The following is a 14,671-nucleotide window of genomic DNA, read 5'->3' on the forward strand; positions in this document are numbered from 1 at the left end:
GGACAATACAATATAACAAGATACAAAACAACATATCATAATACAATTAATACAATAGATAATAATGTACAGTACAACACAAAGTCAAGAAAGCAATATCACAAGGGCGGGCCGCATGAACACTAAGATAAAACTCGGGGTGAGAAAGGGATAAGAATAAAAACTTCGGGGAACAGGGACACCCTTAACCCTTTTTACCAGTTGAACTGCTGACCTGAAGGTTGGGTTGTGACCTGAAGGTTGTCAGTTGGAATCTGCGAGATGGTGTGAGCTCCTATCTGTCAGCTCTAGCTTGTGGGGACATGAGAGAAGCCTCCCAGCAAGATGGTATCACATCTGGGCACCCTCTGGGCAACATCTCTATGGAAGGCCAATTCTCTCACACCAGAAGCGACTTGTAGTATGTTCTCAAGTCACTTCTGACACCATTTTAAAAATCATCATCATCATCATCTTGAAGATTATTTCACCCAGAAGTACTAACTAGAAAATATAAGTCGGTGGAAAGTCAGTCAGAAGTATTTTAATTTTCATACTTTTAGGCTTGGTTATGCAACATGGCAGAGGGAATTAACCTAAGGCATTGGCCACAACTCAAGGTGTGAAATAAATGAAGAAAGATGCAAATGTCTAAGGGTGGCACTCTCCTGAAGATATTTCATTTTCACGCAAACAGTAAAAATTCATAGTTTAAGTATAGGGATGGACTTTTTAAAAAAGAGAGAGAATCTATCACCAGAAACATTGATATGACTTTTTCAAATGGAATACAAATGCTAACAAAAGTCAAAATATTGCCAACAACAATTTATTTAATGAGAAAGGTCAAGGAGAAGAAAGCAACGGGAACAATTCAAATAATGATATGATTTCAGTCTAAAAAAGAAAACAGGATAGAGTACAATAAATAGCTATCCATGTAAGGTCTCAGGACTCTTGGCTGATGCGCAGCCCATGGCAGCTGTAGACCTCATCCTGCTATAAGTTCTTTTTGAATAATGGCTATGAGCTGAGTATTAATGAAGTTCTGGCCTTCACTATTTTGTCCAGTTGGTAAATCAAGACCAGTTTGGAGGATAAGTGCTCCTGACTGGTCCCAGAGGCAGCCACACACACTCTCCTGAACCCACTGTGATGGCAGGTTGGAGATAACAACAACAACAACAACAACAACAACAACTTTATTTTTATACCCCACCAATGAGCATGTGTCCATCTATTCACATAAATACATATGTGTTTGGTCTACATTGAAACAGATATACACTTGGTTTACACTCATAGGCGGTTCAACCACCAGGCCAACTAGGCAGTTGCCTGTGGTGCCATCTTGTTGGGGGGCGCCATCGAGGCAACTCCTGTCTCCTGCGGCCTGCCTCCGCAAGGTACTGAATTGCTTTTTCTGTTGATTTGTTGTAAAACATGATGTTTTAGCGCTTAATTTTAAAAATCTTAATGTAATTTGATGTTTAATAGGCTTTTCCTTAATCCCTCCTTATTATCAAACATTTTCGCTTATCCAACACTTTTATTTTTCAGTGATTGGTTTGGGGGGGGGGGGGTGCCAAAATTCTGTTTGCCTACACTTGAAAAATACCTAGGGGCGGCTCTGTTTGCACTCTAGATTTACAAGGATTCTTATACTTAATTACAAATTATTTATAAACATAGGTAAACACTCACAATTGGGACTTTTGTATATGTTGTGTGTTAGGATGAGAGTATAGCGGAACCAGCAGCGTCCAGTTAACACCATGTGCAAAGAAACTCACACCAGGCAGAGGAATTGAAAGAACAAAGGAACTTTACTCTTGCTTGTTGAGTTGAAATATAAAACAGTTCTGTAATCATACGATGTCCATGTAGTTGCATAAGATCAATAACTAATCAATCAGCATTCAATATATCCAGCATAGCATATTCAAACTGCTACTTGACCGTAGCTAGAGAGCCTGTCTTTTCTGTGCTCTCCCTGGAAGCCCAGATTCCCAACTGAAAAAACCCAGCCATCTGCCAGCATACCGATACATTGTTTGAGGCGTGGCTTGCCTCTGCAAAAGCTTAGCTCCCTTTTTTAAAAGAGATCTTTTGCAAACAACTTTGCAAGGATTTCTTTACACACACACACACATAGCAATTTGGCGCAATATTGTGTAAGTAATATTCACTGTAATGAAATCAGTTGTTTAATCCCAACTAGAGCAGACCTATTGAATCAATTGTTGAATAGTGAGTCAAAGATATGTGAATCTCAGGGTCCTTCTATACAGCCATATAACCCAGAATATTAAGGCAGATAATCCACATTATCTGCTTTGAACTGGGTTATCTGAGTCCACATTGTCATATATTCCAATTCAAAGAAGATAATGTGGGATTTTATTCAGCTGTGTGGAAGGGCCCTCACTGATGCAATGCTTGCACTAACAGTAAAATTCAGTCAAAATACATTTCCTATTTTACGTGAAGCTATCTATAGGGTAAAGTTTTTACCCTGACATTAAGTCTAGTCTATCTAACTCTGGGGGCTGGTGCTCATCTCCATTTCTAAGCCAAAGAGCTTAGTCCATAGATGCCTCCAAGATCATGAGGTTGGCATGACTGCATGGAGCGCCATTACCTTCCTGCCCAAGCGGTACCTATTGATCTTTTCATAATTGCATGTTTTTGAACTGCTAGGTCGGCAGAAGCTGGAGCTAACAGAGGGAGCTCACCCAGCTTCCCAGATTCGAACTGCTGATCTTTTGGTCAGCAAGTTCAGCAGCTCAGCGGTTTAACCTGCTACACCACCGAGGGTTTCCTGGAGCTATCTACGAGGGTTGAATGAAAAGTAATGCCTCAACCTTCGTAACTCCTCAACAGATGGTATGCCGCAGGTACTGGCTTGTTCAGTAGACTCTCCTCTACAGTTCCATTTGGTGGGAAGCCTTAGAATTGAATGGTTGTGTTGTTTTAAAATAATTTCCCCCTTTTTATTTAAATTATAGAAAGTACAACTGCCCAGTAACAATTTATATAAATGTGATTCTACTTTAGGTTTTAGCATTTTGTGAGATTTTGGACTTCTTCTAAAATGAAGTTTCCCCTTTCAAACAAATAATAAAGAGGAATGGGTGGAGAAAACACTTGTATGATGATTCAGAATGATTTTGGTAGAAATAGTAAGGGTGAAGGGTTTGGTAATATTATGTGATTTCATTTCAAGTGCAATGGGACAGTACTGTATGGTAAAAAGACCCCCCAACCCGGCTATCTGCAGCGTATGGTGCCAAATACGTGGTACAAACCTTCACAATTGATGCTAGGTCAGGTGGATTGTTCATGAGAGAGATGAGCCTTCTCAATGATTATCAACACTTTCCCTTCTCATCTCTGATTTATGGGGACTTTATCATAGGTTTTCATGGCCATACCTCCCTCTGCATTAGCTAACAGGACATGTTATTCCCTGACACTTTCCCTCCCATATGCTAACCAGACATCCCCTCACTTTGTTTCTGAAAACAAACAAGATAAAGAATATAGTATTTGTACTTTTACCTTCTCATCACCTTCTCAAGCTTACAGGTACTTGGCAGTTTATCAATTGGATCTAATGAATTTGCACCGCTGCTATGAAATGCTGGGCTAATTTGCAATAAAAAAAGAAATAATTAAACTTTTGATTAAGTATGACGGAGAGTCCACTCAGTATGCATTACTGGACATGGAAGGGTGTTCTAAGTGGTGTTGATTTGAGCCCTCACTCAGATGCTTTTTCCAACATTTTTTCTAAAGTTAAAGTTAGAATTGTTCTCTAGAAGGTGGGGTACAGAATAGAAAAATGGTTGCGATTCAGGGCTGTTTCTTTGAACTGTGATAATTTTTGCACTATTTTGCTTTCTGACCGTTTGTAAAATCATGGTGTCAGCATATGAAACTTTAAACCTACTAGAACATGGCCATATAGCCCGGAAAACACACAACAACCCAAGCTTTAAACAGCTTGGGCCTAGAATACTTGAGACTAAATTTTAAAATTTATTTACTTCATTTATACCTTGCCTTTCTCACGCCATAGGGGACTCAAGATGGCTTACAACTCCGGCAAGATTCAATGCCACTTAAAACATAGTAATAAAACACATCTCATCAACTAAAACCAATTAAAACAGTTGTGCAAACAATACACATAGAACGGATTAAAATATATAAAGTGCATAATTCCATTCATCTATAATCTTTGCTCATAATCCTTATTCAGACTGTGTTGAAATCCGTAATAACTTAGTTTCTCCCTTTGTCCTTGTACCAAATACACAATTTGAGTAGTCTTTTGATTGCATCAAGTCTGTCTCTTTGACCCTTTTGCCGGTTGATGTTAGGCATGACCATGATTTCCTTTGCATTGAAGGCTCCTAAAATAGTTTTATTAAAAGCAGCCATAAATAGGATCCAGTCATGGTTTCTTTGCTGAAATTGTTTAATACTTTGGGATGAGAAGAGGCATTTTATTGCTGTACCCTGTGCAGGAATTTATTTTCTATAATGTGCTTTTTACTGTAAATTAAAAGAACGTTTCAGAAAATTTGCAATGTTTTTTTTAGTGTTCTTGCAAACCACTATGTCCGCCATATGCAATTTTGTAGAAAAATCCATCCTCTTTTTCCTCCTGATTTCTTTCTTGAGACTTTATCAGGTTGTGGGTACTTTTGAATCTTCCTTCCCTACACTGAAAGGCAAGGAAAGCGGTACAGAACTTCTGATATAGGTGACTTTTGATTCAGGAGGCTAAAACTGATGCAGATTTAGTAATGCACAGAATAAACTTTATGGAATCAATAGGAATTCAGGTACTAAAATAAAGGAAATCATGCCTTAGCAAAATCCCATTGATTGGCATGGGTCTACTCGAGCATTACTAAAACTAGATTCAGCTCTGTGATTCTGTATGTGAAACATGTTTTTGTCTGGAATAGCCATGAAGAACCTATAATTCTGATAGATGATTACCACCGTAGCAATTTTCAAATTATTCAGGACTATGTTGACGTCTTCTCAAGGCCCCTAAGGAATTCTAGACGCCACTAGCAGAACAAGGAAATCAATATTGAAACTGCTCTTAATATTCTCAGTGCCTGGAGATTTCTAACTGCAGAGCTCTGTCAACCCAGTTCCCTCCTGTATTTTCGACTGTTATCAGCCTGTGTTTCAGAAGTGATTGACTGTGTTGCAAAAGATGGATTATTTCTCCGAACATCTGTTTTCTTCAAAGGTGATGGTGTTTCTGGCTTTGGTTTTGGTGCTGCTCCCAGTGAGTGTATGCAGCATTCTTCCTGATCTTGAATGTGCCATCAGCAAGCCTCTACCCATTCTTCATGATTATTACTATGCAGGGGACCTGATTGTTCCTGTAGTTATTTCTCAAATACTCATCATTTATGAAGACAGAGATTTCACAAAAGATCCTAATCTGCTATCCGTTGAGTACCTCTCGTAAGCAGTTGCATGTTTTAACTGTATAATGTATTAATTCTGTTTCACAGTTATCTTTAGCTATATCAGTTGTATTATTTTGGGAATAAAGTCATAAGGAGGAATCATGTTATCTTGACCCTCGTCTGAATTGTGTAACAATCATTTTGAACACTACTAACTGTGAGTGTATATTTACATGTGTTAGCTGCCATGTGTCAACCTCTTATCTATCTCTCTGTTAAGATCATAATTGGGTGACAACAACAAGTCTTCCCATATCCACCACTCCATGATGTATATAATTATAGATGTATGAGTTGGAGTCCACTACTATACACAATAAAATATATTAAATGCTTGAAGTCTCATGTCTTTGCTGCAGAATACTAAAGTGATTTTTCATGCAAATGTTCACTACTGACTTCCAAAGTAATGCCTATTCTGAGGTAGTGTTTTAAGAAGCCCAAGAGCCCTTGCATGGTTTCCATTTCTGATCTCTTTCCCAAACTAGGGCTCTACAATATATCATGATGCAATGTTTTATTCAGCATATTATGAGCTATTGTTTTTTTTAGTGATGCAGATAATTTGTAGTGTGGCATATAATTCTCATTACAGAGGGATTCCTCAGTTTTACCAGCACATCCTGGCCTTGGTGTTTGCTGTAAAGGAGATAAATGAGAATCCCCAGATCTTACCTAATGTCACTGTGGGCTTCCACATCTACAATAATAATTTTTATCCAAGTTGGACCTATCTAGCCACAATGAAGCTTCTCTCAACTCGAGATAGATTTGTCCCTAACTTCAAATGTGATGCCCAAAAGATCTTGCCAGCAGTCATTGCAGGACCCAACTCTAACATATGCTCCCACATGGCATGCATCCTGGGCATCTACAAAATTGCTCAGGTAAGAACGTAGTCGTTAGAAGGAAGGTTAGAACATGGAAGTTTGGAAGAAGATCTGGGTGACCTACCCAGGTTTAAATGAAAGTTATGCCTTCAGGTGTACCATTTTGGGTTATTACAAGTGGAGGAATGTAGCATCTCCATCTGCCATTGCTCTATAAGCCACCATGTGCCCTAAAACTGATTACTTCTCCTATACAGCCATTGAGTTCACAGATTGGGACTAGGTCATTTTAAGGACTAAATATCCCTTTATGATACTATTAGATCTTCTTATACTGATTGGTGGTAACAAGGGAGAAGAACTCCTTGGTGGTTACTCCAAAACTTTGGAACTTTCTCCTTAGAAAGACCATGATAGTCTCATCTTTGCTCTATTCAGTCAGAAAATTAAATCATTTTCAAGCTCTCAGGCTTTTACAAATTGACTGCACGGGGTGTTAAAGCTGCACATGTGCACACACACAATTGTTTCTGTGTTTCACGTATCTGTAAACCTTTCATATTATCCTTCCTTGGCTTTCATCCCCAGCTCACCTATAGCTCTGCTACAGAACGGAATGACAAAAACGAGGCTGCCTTTTTCCACTGGATGTTCCCAAATGGAAATAAGCAGTACTTGGGGCTGCTCCAGTTGTTGCTCCATTTTAGCTGGATATGGATTGGGGTGATCTATGATGAAGTTGAGAGTCTAGAAAAGTTTGTGATGGAGTTGCTTCCATTGTTTTCTCAGAATGGTATTTGCACTGACATCATTGAGAAAATACCAGTAAAAAGTTATCAGAATGGCATCACTGAAATGATAAGTGACTGGACTGCCACATTTCAGCGTGTCTTCAACAGTACAGCCAATGTCATGATCTTTCATGGTGAGGTTCAGAGCATATCTTATTTAAGAATTATATACCACTTTTTCAAATTCGAAGGCATATCAATTCAAGACAAAGGAAAAATTTGGATTATGACAGGGGAGACAGATTTCACATCATCTCTCTCTCAAAGAACGATGGACATCCATTTCCTTCATGGTGCTCTCTCCTTGACACTTCATTCGAAGGAGGTGTTAGGATTCAGACAGTTCCTGCAAACAAGAAACCATATATCAGAAAAAGGGGATGACTTTGTTAGGGTTTTCTGGGAAGAGGCATTTAATTGCTTGTTTCCCACCTCTATCCTGGATGAACTGGATGAGAATATCTGCACTGGAAAGGAGAAACTGGTGACTCTTCCAAGCTCTGTTTTTGAAATGAGCATGACTAGCCACAGCTATGCCATTTATAATGCAGTTTACGCTCTGACATATGCTTTCCATGCCATGCATTCATCCCCGTCAAAGAGGAGAGCAGTGGTGACTGGAGGGAGAAGGAGTATGTTAACTCCGCAGTCATGGCAGGTAATGTCCTTAGCAGAAGGCCCCACATATATTAATACAATAGCCATCATCAGTTGCATATGATGTGGTAGACTAAGAGTTGTTTGTATTATGCAAATATAGGATTACGATTCTATTTTAATTATCATCCTTTGGATTCCTGGGGTTTGCAGTTTCAGGTAAGGTATTCAGAACATGTGGAACTACCAACCTCACCACAAGTCCCAGGAAATTAAATATCAGGATTCACCCATGGTAATTAAAGTGGAATAATAATTCATGTAGTGCAAAAGAGCCCCAAGTTAGCCTACAAGGTTCCTTTGTTTTCTGATACAGACCAATTTTCCTGTGCTTTGAATTCAGCTGCATTTTTTCTACATTCTGTATTTACACTTGGACACATAAGCAGGAATTTAAAGGTAAACTGAACTTTCTGCCAAGCTATTTGGCAATCTCATAACTCTTGCATGTGAAAATGAAGCAAGTAAAGATTTATAACTCTAGCAGATATCTTCATGACTATTGTCACAAGCATTAATCTGACTAAAGCTTTTTAAAGGAACACTTAACTCAAAAGATTATCACGCAAAGTATATATGCTGATGTGGCTGTGTTTCCTCTATTTAGATCTCTCACTACCTGAGAAGTTGGTCATTCAACAACAGTGCTGGAGAGTTTTCCTTTGACCAAAATGGAGAAGCTGTTGGTGGATATGATATTGTCAATTGGGTCACATTCCCAAATCTGTCTTTTCTTCGCATTAAAGTTGGGCATATAGATTTACAGGCTTCCACAGGCATATCGTTCACAATTGATGAAGATATCATTGAATGGCCCGGCATATTTAACAAGGCAAGGTCTACATAGATGTTCACAATACATGTGTATTTAAAGTAGCTTATTATCTGAACACTTGATATCTCTGTCTTTAGGAATAGATTATAATTTCATTTTGGCTCAGTTGTAAGAAGATTAGTAAATTGCTTCATATTCAGGTGGGGAAGATTTTGACAGGAAAGACCTTAGACATGGAAGAAAACAACATTACATTAATTACAGTTACAATTGTTCTGATATAAGAACAATGGGTGTGGAAATAATGTTGCCTTTTTCTATGATGCCATTCTCTTTAGAATTTGCAAGGCAAATGTTCAAAAATTTTGGGAGAACGTTTTTAAAGAAATAAAGGGAATCACCAAAACAGAAATAATAGGAACGCCTGAAATAGCACTGTTATCATTTATGGATAATATTCAAATATCAAAAGAGTTAAAGGAACTAATCGGCAACTTGGTAACAGCAGCAAGATTGTTAATAGCCAAAAAATGGAAAGGAAGGGAGGAGTGCTAATTGGAAGAATGGTATAAGGAGGTTTGGGATATTGCGATAAATTGACATGTAATATTAAAATTAAATTTTAGGGTTATTAAAAAAGGATGATTTTGGGAAGATATGGGGAAAATTTATAGAGTTTGTATACGTAGAAGGAAAGGGGGAAAAACCTGTAAAAGAAACAATGGAATTTTGGAAATAAATATTGTAATTGGCTGGTCTGGGGTGAACGGATAGCACTAGGTGAAGGATAACAAAAGGTAAATAATATGAGTATATAATATAGTTAGAGAGTGAAAATACCATAGGAGCTATGATATACATAACTCTGTATTGCAAATATGTTAAAGAATGTATAAGCTTTAAGTACTGAATATGTAAGATTCAAAATTTTTCAATAATTTAAATAAAAAACTGGGGAAAAAAAGAATTTGCAAGGCAGACAAGTACAGGATGGTCCTTGCAATACCAAGTAAAAGGCAAAAAGCATCCCAATGATCAGCCTAAAAGGTAGAAAACTGAAAAGCTCTGTGGACTTTGGAGAAATTTGAAAGACATTATTTATACAGTTCCCCACATTTCACTCATTTTAAATTGAAGGACGACGGGCAGTTCATGGACTGGTCTTTCCCTCTCTGGGTTAAAAGCGAGTAAAATGGGGAAAACTGTACATGCATAAGAAGATGTTATATATATGTGATGCTTATGCAGTGTATTAATGAACAACAAAACTAAATATAATCAGATGGTTACATATGATCATCTTTTGACGTATGCACTAGAGTTGTTGATGCCTTTCTCCTTTGGTCAAATTACAGTAGAGTCTCACTTATCCAACATTCGCTTATCCAACGTTCTGGATTATCCAACACATTTTTGTAGTAAATGTTTTCAATATATGATATTTTGGTGCTAAATTCATAAATACAGTAATTACTACGTAGCATTACTGCATATTGAACTACTTTTTGTCATATTTGTTGTATAACATGATGTTTTTGGTGCTTAATTTGCAAAATCAAGACATAATTTGGTGTTTAATAAGGCTTCTCCTTAATCTCTCCTTATTATGCAACATATTTGCTTATCCAACGTTCTGCCGGCCCATTTATGTTGGATAAACGAGACTCTACTGTACTAAGAAATTGTGAAGCTGCTACATGCAGTCTGATCTCTTGAACAGTACATGCAGACAATGTTATTGTCATTGTTTTTCAGAATGCTGAAATATTTCCCTCTTTCATTTATAAACAGATACGGCCATTATCACTATGCAATAGCCATTGCTCCCCAGGATATAGAAGGGTAGAGGTAGAAGGGCAGCCATACTGTTGCTATGATTGTCTTCGATGTCCTGAAGGGGAGATTTCCACCCAGACAGGTAGGAGACAAAGCTTTTCCCCAGCATTTCCATCTCAAGGCAGATAGTCCCTAAATTAAATCTTACTTGCATCAAGCCATGGACCATGGCAATTACAGTAGGCTTTTGGTATTTGTTGGATGTTAGTTCCAGACCTCCCATGGATATCAGAATGCATGGATTCTTAAAGCTCTTTATATGCACTGATGTAGTAAAATGGTGTCCTTTATATAACGTGACAAAATCAAGGTGTATCTTTTTTAGAAATTTCAGGCCATGGATGGTTGAATCCATGGTTGCAGAATAAGTGCATACCAACGCAAATGACCAACATGAAAGATTACCAGTACAAATACTAAATCTTATTTCTAACAAATCTTTGATACTAAATGTATGAATAGTATAACCAAAAGGTCTTAACACACATATGTTGCAACCCAGGCCTGGAAACCCCTAAGGCCACAGCACCGCACAAGAGTTCAGAGTATAAGCAAACAATTTATTGAAAAAAACACATTAAATATATGAAAAATCAGGAATAAGGAAAGAAGATGTAGAATCCAAAAACAGGTCAGCAATAGGTGGTAACGAGACAGTAATCCAAATGTCTCATGCAAATCCCAAGGCAACATAGTCCAGGAATAGCCAGAAAGTCACAGGTACAGCATAAGTCCACAAGCAAAGATATATTTAATAAAACCTCAAGCAAGAATTCAAAAACAAGAACATAGAAAAATTCCAGGATAATTAAATCCAAAACCAAGGCTTTACTTGAAACAGGAATCAGAGAACTCAGGCCTAGCTCCTCACTTGAATGCTATGTTGTCTGAACTAACTCTTAGACAACAACTTTCTGGGTCAGGTTATTCCCAGAGAGAACCATCTGACTCAAATCTTCATCACTTGGTGCCCCAGGAAATCTCAGAGGAAATCTCACAATTCTGTCTAAACCATCAGTGAACCCATCAGCCCCAGGCTGTACTGCAACAACATATAAGACCTGATGGGTGAGAAGGGCGGGGTAGAAGTGATGTAATAAATAAATAAATAAATAAAATTAATGAGAGACAGAGATAAAGAAGGCAATTTAAAACTCAGGATTTGTCTGTGCCCTTGTTAGCATGAATTGCTAAACTTTTTATTGTGCATTGTGACAATATTTATTTATTTATTATGTATTTATTACAATACTTATATCTTGCCCTTCTCACCCATAGGGGACTCAGGGCGGCTTACAATAAAAGGATTGTGATTCTCAAGTGATCAAACAGGCAGCCATTTCCCTAATTTTCAAAATGCATGTAGCTTTTGTTAACTAACACAGATAATTATCTTGAACATGATGATTGAAATAATTGCTGGTTCCATCTTGTTGGCAAGTGCAGACAAGATGGAACCAGCAATAACCTCAGTCTTATAATGTAGAGATGAAAGGAGGACTATGAATGCAAAATTGCTTATGCATTCTTAAAATTGTTGACCAGGGAGTGAAACTTTACTGACTACTCTCCATCCATTTCAGTATACACAATTTGAACTTCTGCAAAGAGTCCTTCTCCCTCCAATGCAAGTCCAGTGACGCCTTTTCCCGAAACATATTTGTGTGATATAGATTTATTTGAGAGAGTGGGAAAAGTCGTATCCAAGCACTTCTTCTGGACAATGTTAAAACTCATATGTAACTGTGTTAAGATTCCTTCAGTCACTAGTAACCTAGGACACAAATAGATCCTGGACCATGCTTATATTAACATACCTCCAAATGAATGCTGCAACCTTCCTAGAATCATAGATTCATAGATGAGACCATAAAGGCCACCCAGTCCAACCCACTTCCATGCAGGGACACACAATCAGGGCACCTATTCTGATTTTGCTATACAGTAGAGTCTCACTTATCCAACATAAACGGGCTGGCAGAATGTTGGATAAGTGAATATGTTGGATAATAAGGAGGGATCAAGGAAAAGCCTATTAAACATCAAATTAGGTTATGATTTTACAAATTAAGCACCAAAACATCATGTTATACAACCAATTTGACAGAAAAAGTAGTTCAATACACAATAATGTTATGTAGTAATTACTGTATTTACAAATTTAGCACCAAAATATCACGATGTATTAAAAACATTGACTACAAAAATGCATTGGATAATCCAGAACACTGGATAAGTGAATGTTGGATAAGTGAGACTCTACTGTACCTTATTTAAAACTATGGAAATTTAGGCTTTTTATGGCTATTCACCATAGAATAACCAAGTATGTAAATTTTGCCTGAGTTCACATTTGTTTTCTTCCAGACATGAACAGTTGCTTTCAGTGTCAAACAGGCTATTATCCAAACAAGAACCATAACATTTGCCTTCGAAAGGTTATAACATTCTTGTCTTATGAGGAACCTTTGGGAATTGGTTTGGCCACTTCTGCTGTTGCCCTCTCTTTCATTACGGCTTTGGTGTTAGCAATCTTTGTGAAGTACCGCAACACGCCCATTGTGAAAGTGAACAATCGGATGCTCTCCTACACCCTTCTCATCTCCCTCCTGCTCTCCTTCCTCTGCACTTTGCTATTCATTGGCCAACCTCGGAGGATGACCTGTCTCCTCCGACAAACAGCTTTTGGAATTGTCTTCTCGGTGGTTATTTCTTGCTTGTTGGCCAAAACCACCACAGTTGTGATGGCCTTTATGGCCAATAAGCCCGGATCCACAATGAATAAATGGATGGGGAAAAGGCTGGCCACATCCATTGTCCTTTCATGCTCCTTTACTCAAGCCATGATTTGTACACTGTGGTTGGCAACCTCACCACCCTTCCCAGACTCGGACACAGAATCAGATACTCAGAATAGCATATTGCAATGCAATGAAGGGTCTGACTTCATGTTTTATTGTGTCCTGGGCTTTATGGGCTTCCTGGCTATTATCAGCTTCACTGTGGCTTTCCTAGCACGGAAGTTACCTGACAGCTTCAATGAGGCCAAGTTTATCACCTTCAGCATGTTGCTCTTTTGCAGTGTCTGGTTAACGTTTGTTCCAACCTACCTTTCCACCAAAGGCAAATATATGGTGGCTGTAGAGATCTTCTCCATCTTGGCATCCAGTGCTGGATTGCTAGGTTTTATCTTTTTCCCTAAATGCTATATTGTCCTCTTTAGGCCTGAGCAGAACAAAAGGGAGCAGTTAATGAAAAGAAAAGGTTAGAAAATGCTTTCCGTCTTCCTTTTTGATTGACAATTGACATCTGGATGGATATATGAGTATATTTCTGATTTTGATGAGGCTGCCTCACTGATTTTTGGATACAAAAAGGTTCAGACCTTATCATTTTATGTGTCATCGTAAATGAGCTACTGTCTAAAATACCAAAATGCCTTGGAGAACTCTGCAGAATGGAGATAAACCAAGCCCTCGGAAGATGGTAACATGCTTTCAAGATCTTTTTGCCCCTTTCATGAAAATAATACATGAATATAGTGAGATAGAATCATAGAATCATAGAGATGGAAGAGACCTCATTGGCCATCTGGTCCAACCCCCTGCCACGAAGCAGGAGAATCGCATTCAAAGCACCCCCAACAGATGGCCATCCAGCCTCTGTTTAAAAGCCTCCAGAGAAGGAGCCTCCACCACACTCCAAGGCAGAGACTCAGGAGACACTGAAAGTGATGGAAATTTCAGATGAAAAAGTAGGTAGGGAAAAGACTGGCAATTTCCATTGATTTTGTATTTCTTTATTCAAGCCACATTTGTATACGATATTGGCAACCCAGCTGGTTTTCTTATTTTCTAATAAAGACAATGGTTTGAGAAAAGCTTTCTATGTTTTCCTAAAGCTCATGACTGGTGTGTGTTTCTGGATTATTTCTAAGGACCCTTCCACACTGCCCTATATCCCAGAATATCAAGGCAGAAAATCTCACGTTATCTGAGTGCGGACTCAGATAACCCAGTTCAAAGCAGATATTGTGGGATTTTCTGCCTTGATATTCTGGGATATAGGGCTGTGTGGAAGGGCCCCATATCTCTCTTTCAGAGTAATATAGAAAAGGAGGTCAACTCCAACAGAGCTTTGATTACAGAATAAAAAGAATATAATGACATTTATATTTAAATATATTAGAAAGGTTCAAGGTGACCATCTTCTTCATTGTGATCAATGGATACTGTGAGGGAGCCATATGCATTTTATGTCTAAGGCACTAATAGACGTTTCATCAATTCTGTAGGACAAGGA

The 14,671-nt window shown here is 38.2% G+C and overlaps 1 protein-coding gene across 1 annotated transcript; it reads left to right on the plus strand.

Annotated features, from left to right (window-relative positions):
• Nucleotides 1–6,716: 6,716 nt before the first annotated feature.
• LOC103279572 (vomeronasal type-2 receptor 26) lies at nt 6,717–13,990 on the plus strand. The gene is made up of 4 exons (XM_062957979.1): nt 6,717–7,759; nt 8,366–8,590; nt 10,325–10,451; nt 12,737–13,990. The coding sequence occupies exons 1-4, from the start codon at nt 6,959–6,961 to the stop codon at nt 13,636–13,638; spliced, it is 2,055 nt and encodes a 684-aa protein (XP_062814049.1). The 5' UTR covers nt 6,717–6,958; the 3' UTR covers nt 13,639–13,990.
• Nucleotides 13,991–14,671: the final 681 nt, after the last annotated feature.

This window comes from Anolis carolinensis, chromosome 6, assembly GCF_035594765.1.
Source record: "Anolis carolinensis isolate JA03-04 chromosome 6, rAnoCar3.1.pri, whole genome shotgun sequence".
NCBI classification, from domain to species: domain Eukaryota; kingdom Metazoa; phylum Chordata; class Lepidosauria; order Squamata; family Dactyloidae; genus Anolis; species Anolis carolinensis.

Excerpts from the sequence above, each read along its gene's own strand:
- LOC103279572 (XM_062957979.1), top strand. The coding sequence starts at position 6,959 with ATGTTCCCAAATGGAAATAAGCAGTACTTGGGGCTGCTCCAGTTGTTG. Across the intron at positions 8,591-10,324 it reads GGCCCGGCATATTTAACAAG|ATACGGCCATTATCACTATG; the intron begins GCAAGGTCTACA and ends ATTTATAAACAG. Across the intron at positions 10,452-12,736 it reads GGAGATTTCCACCCAGACAG|ACATGAACAGTTGCTTTCAG; the intron begins GTAGGAGACAAA and ends GTTTTCTTCCAG.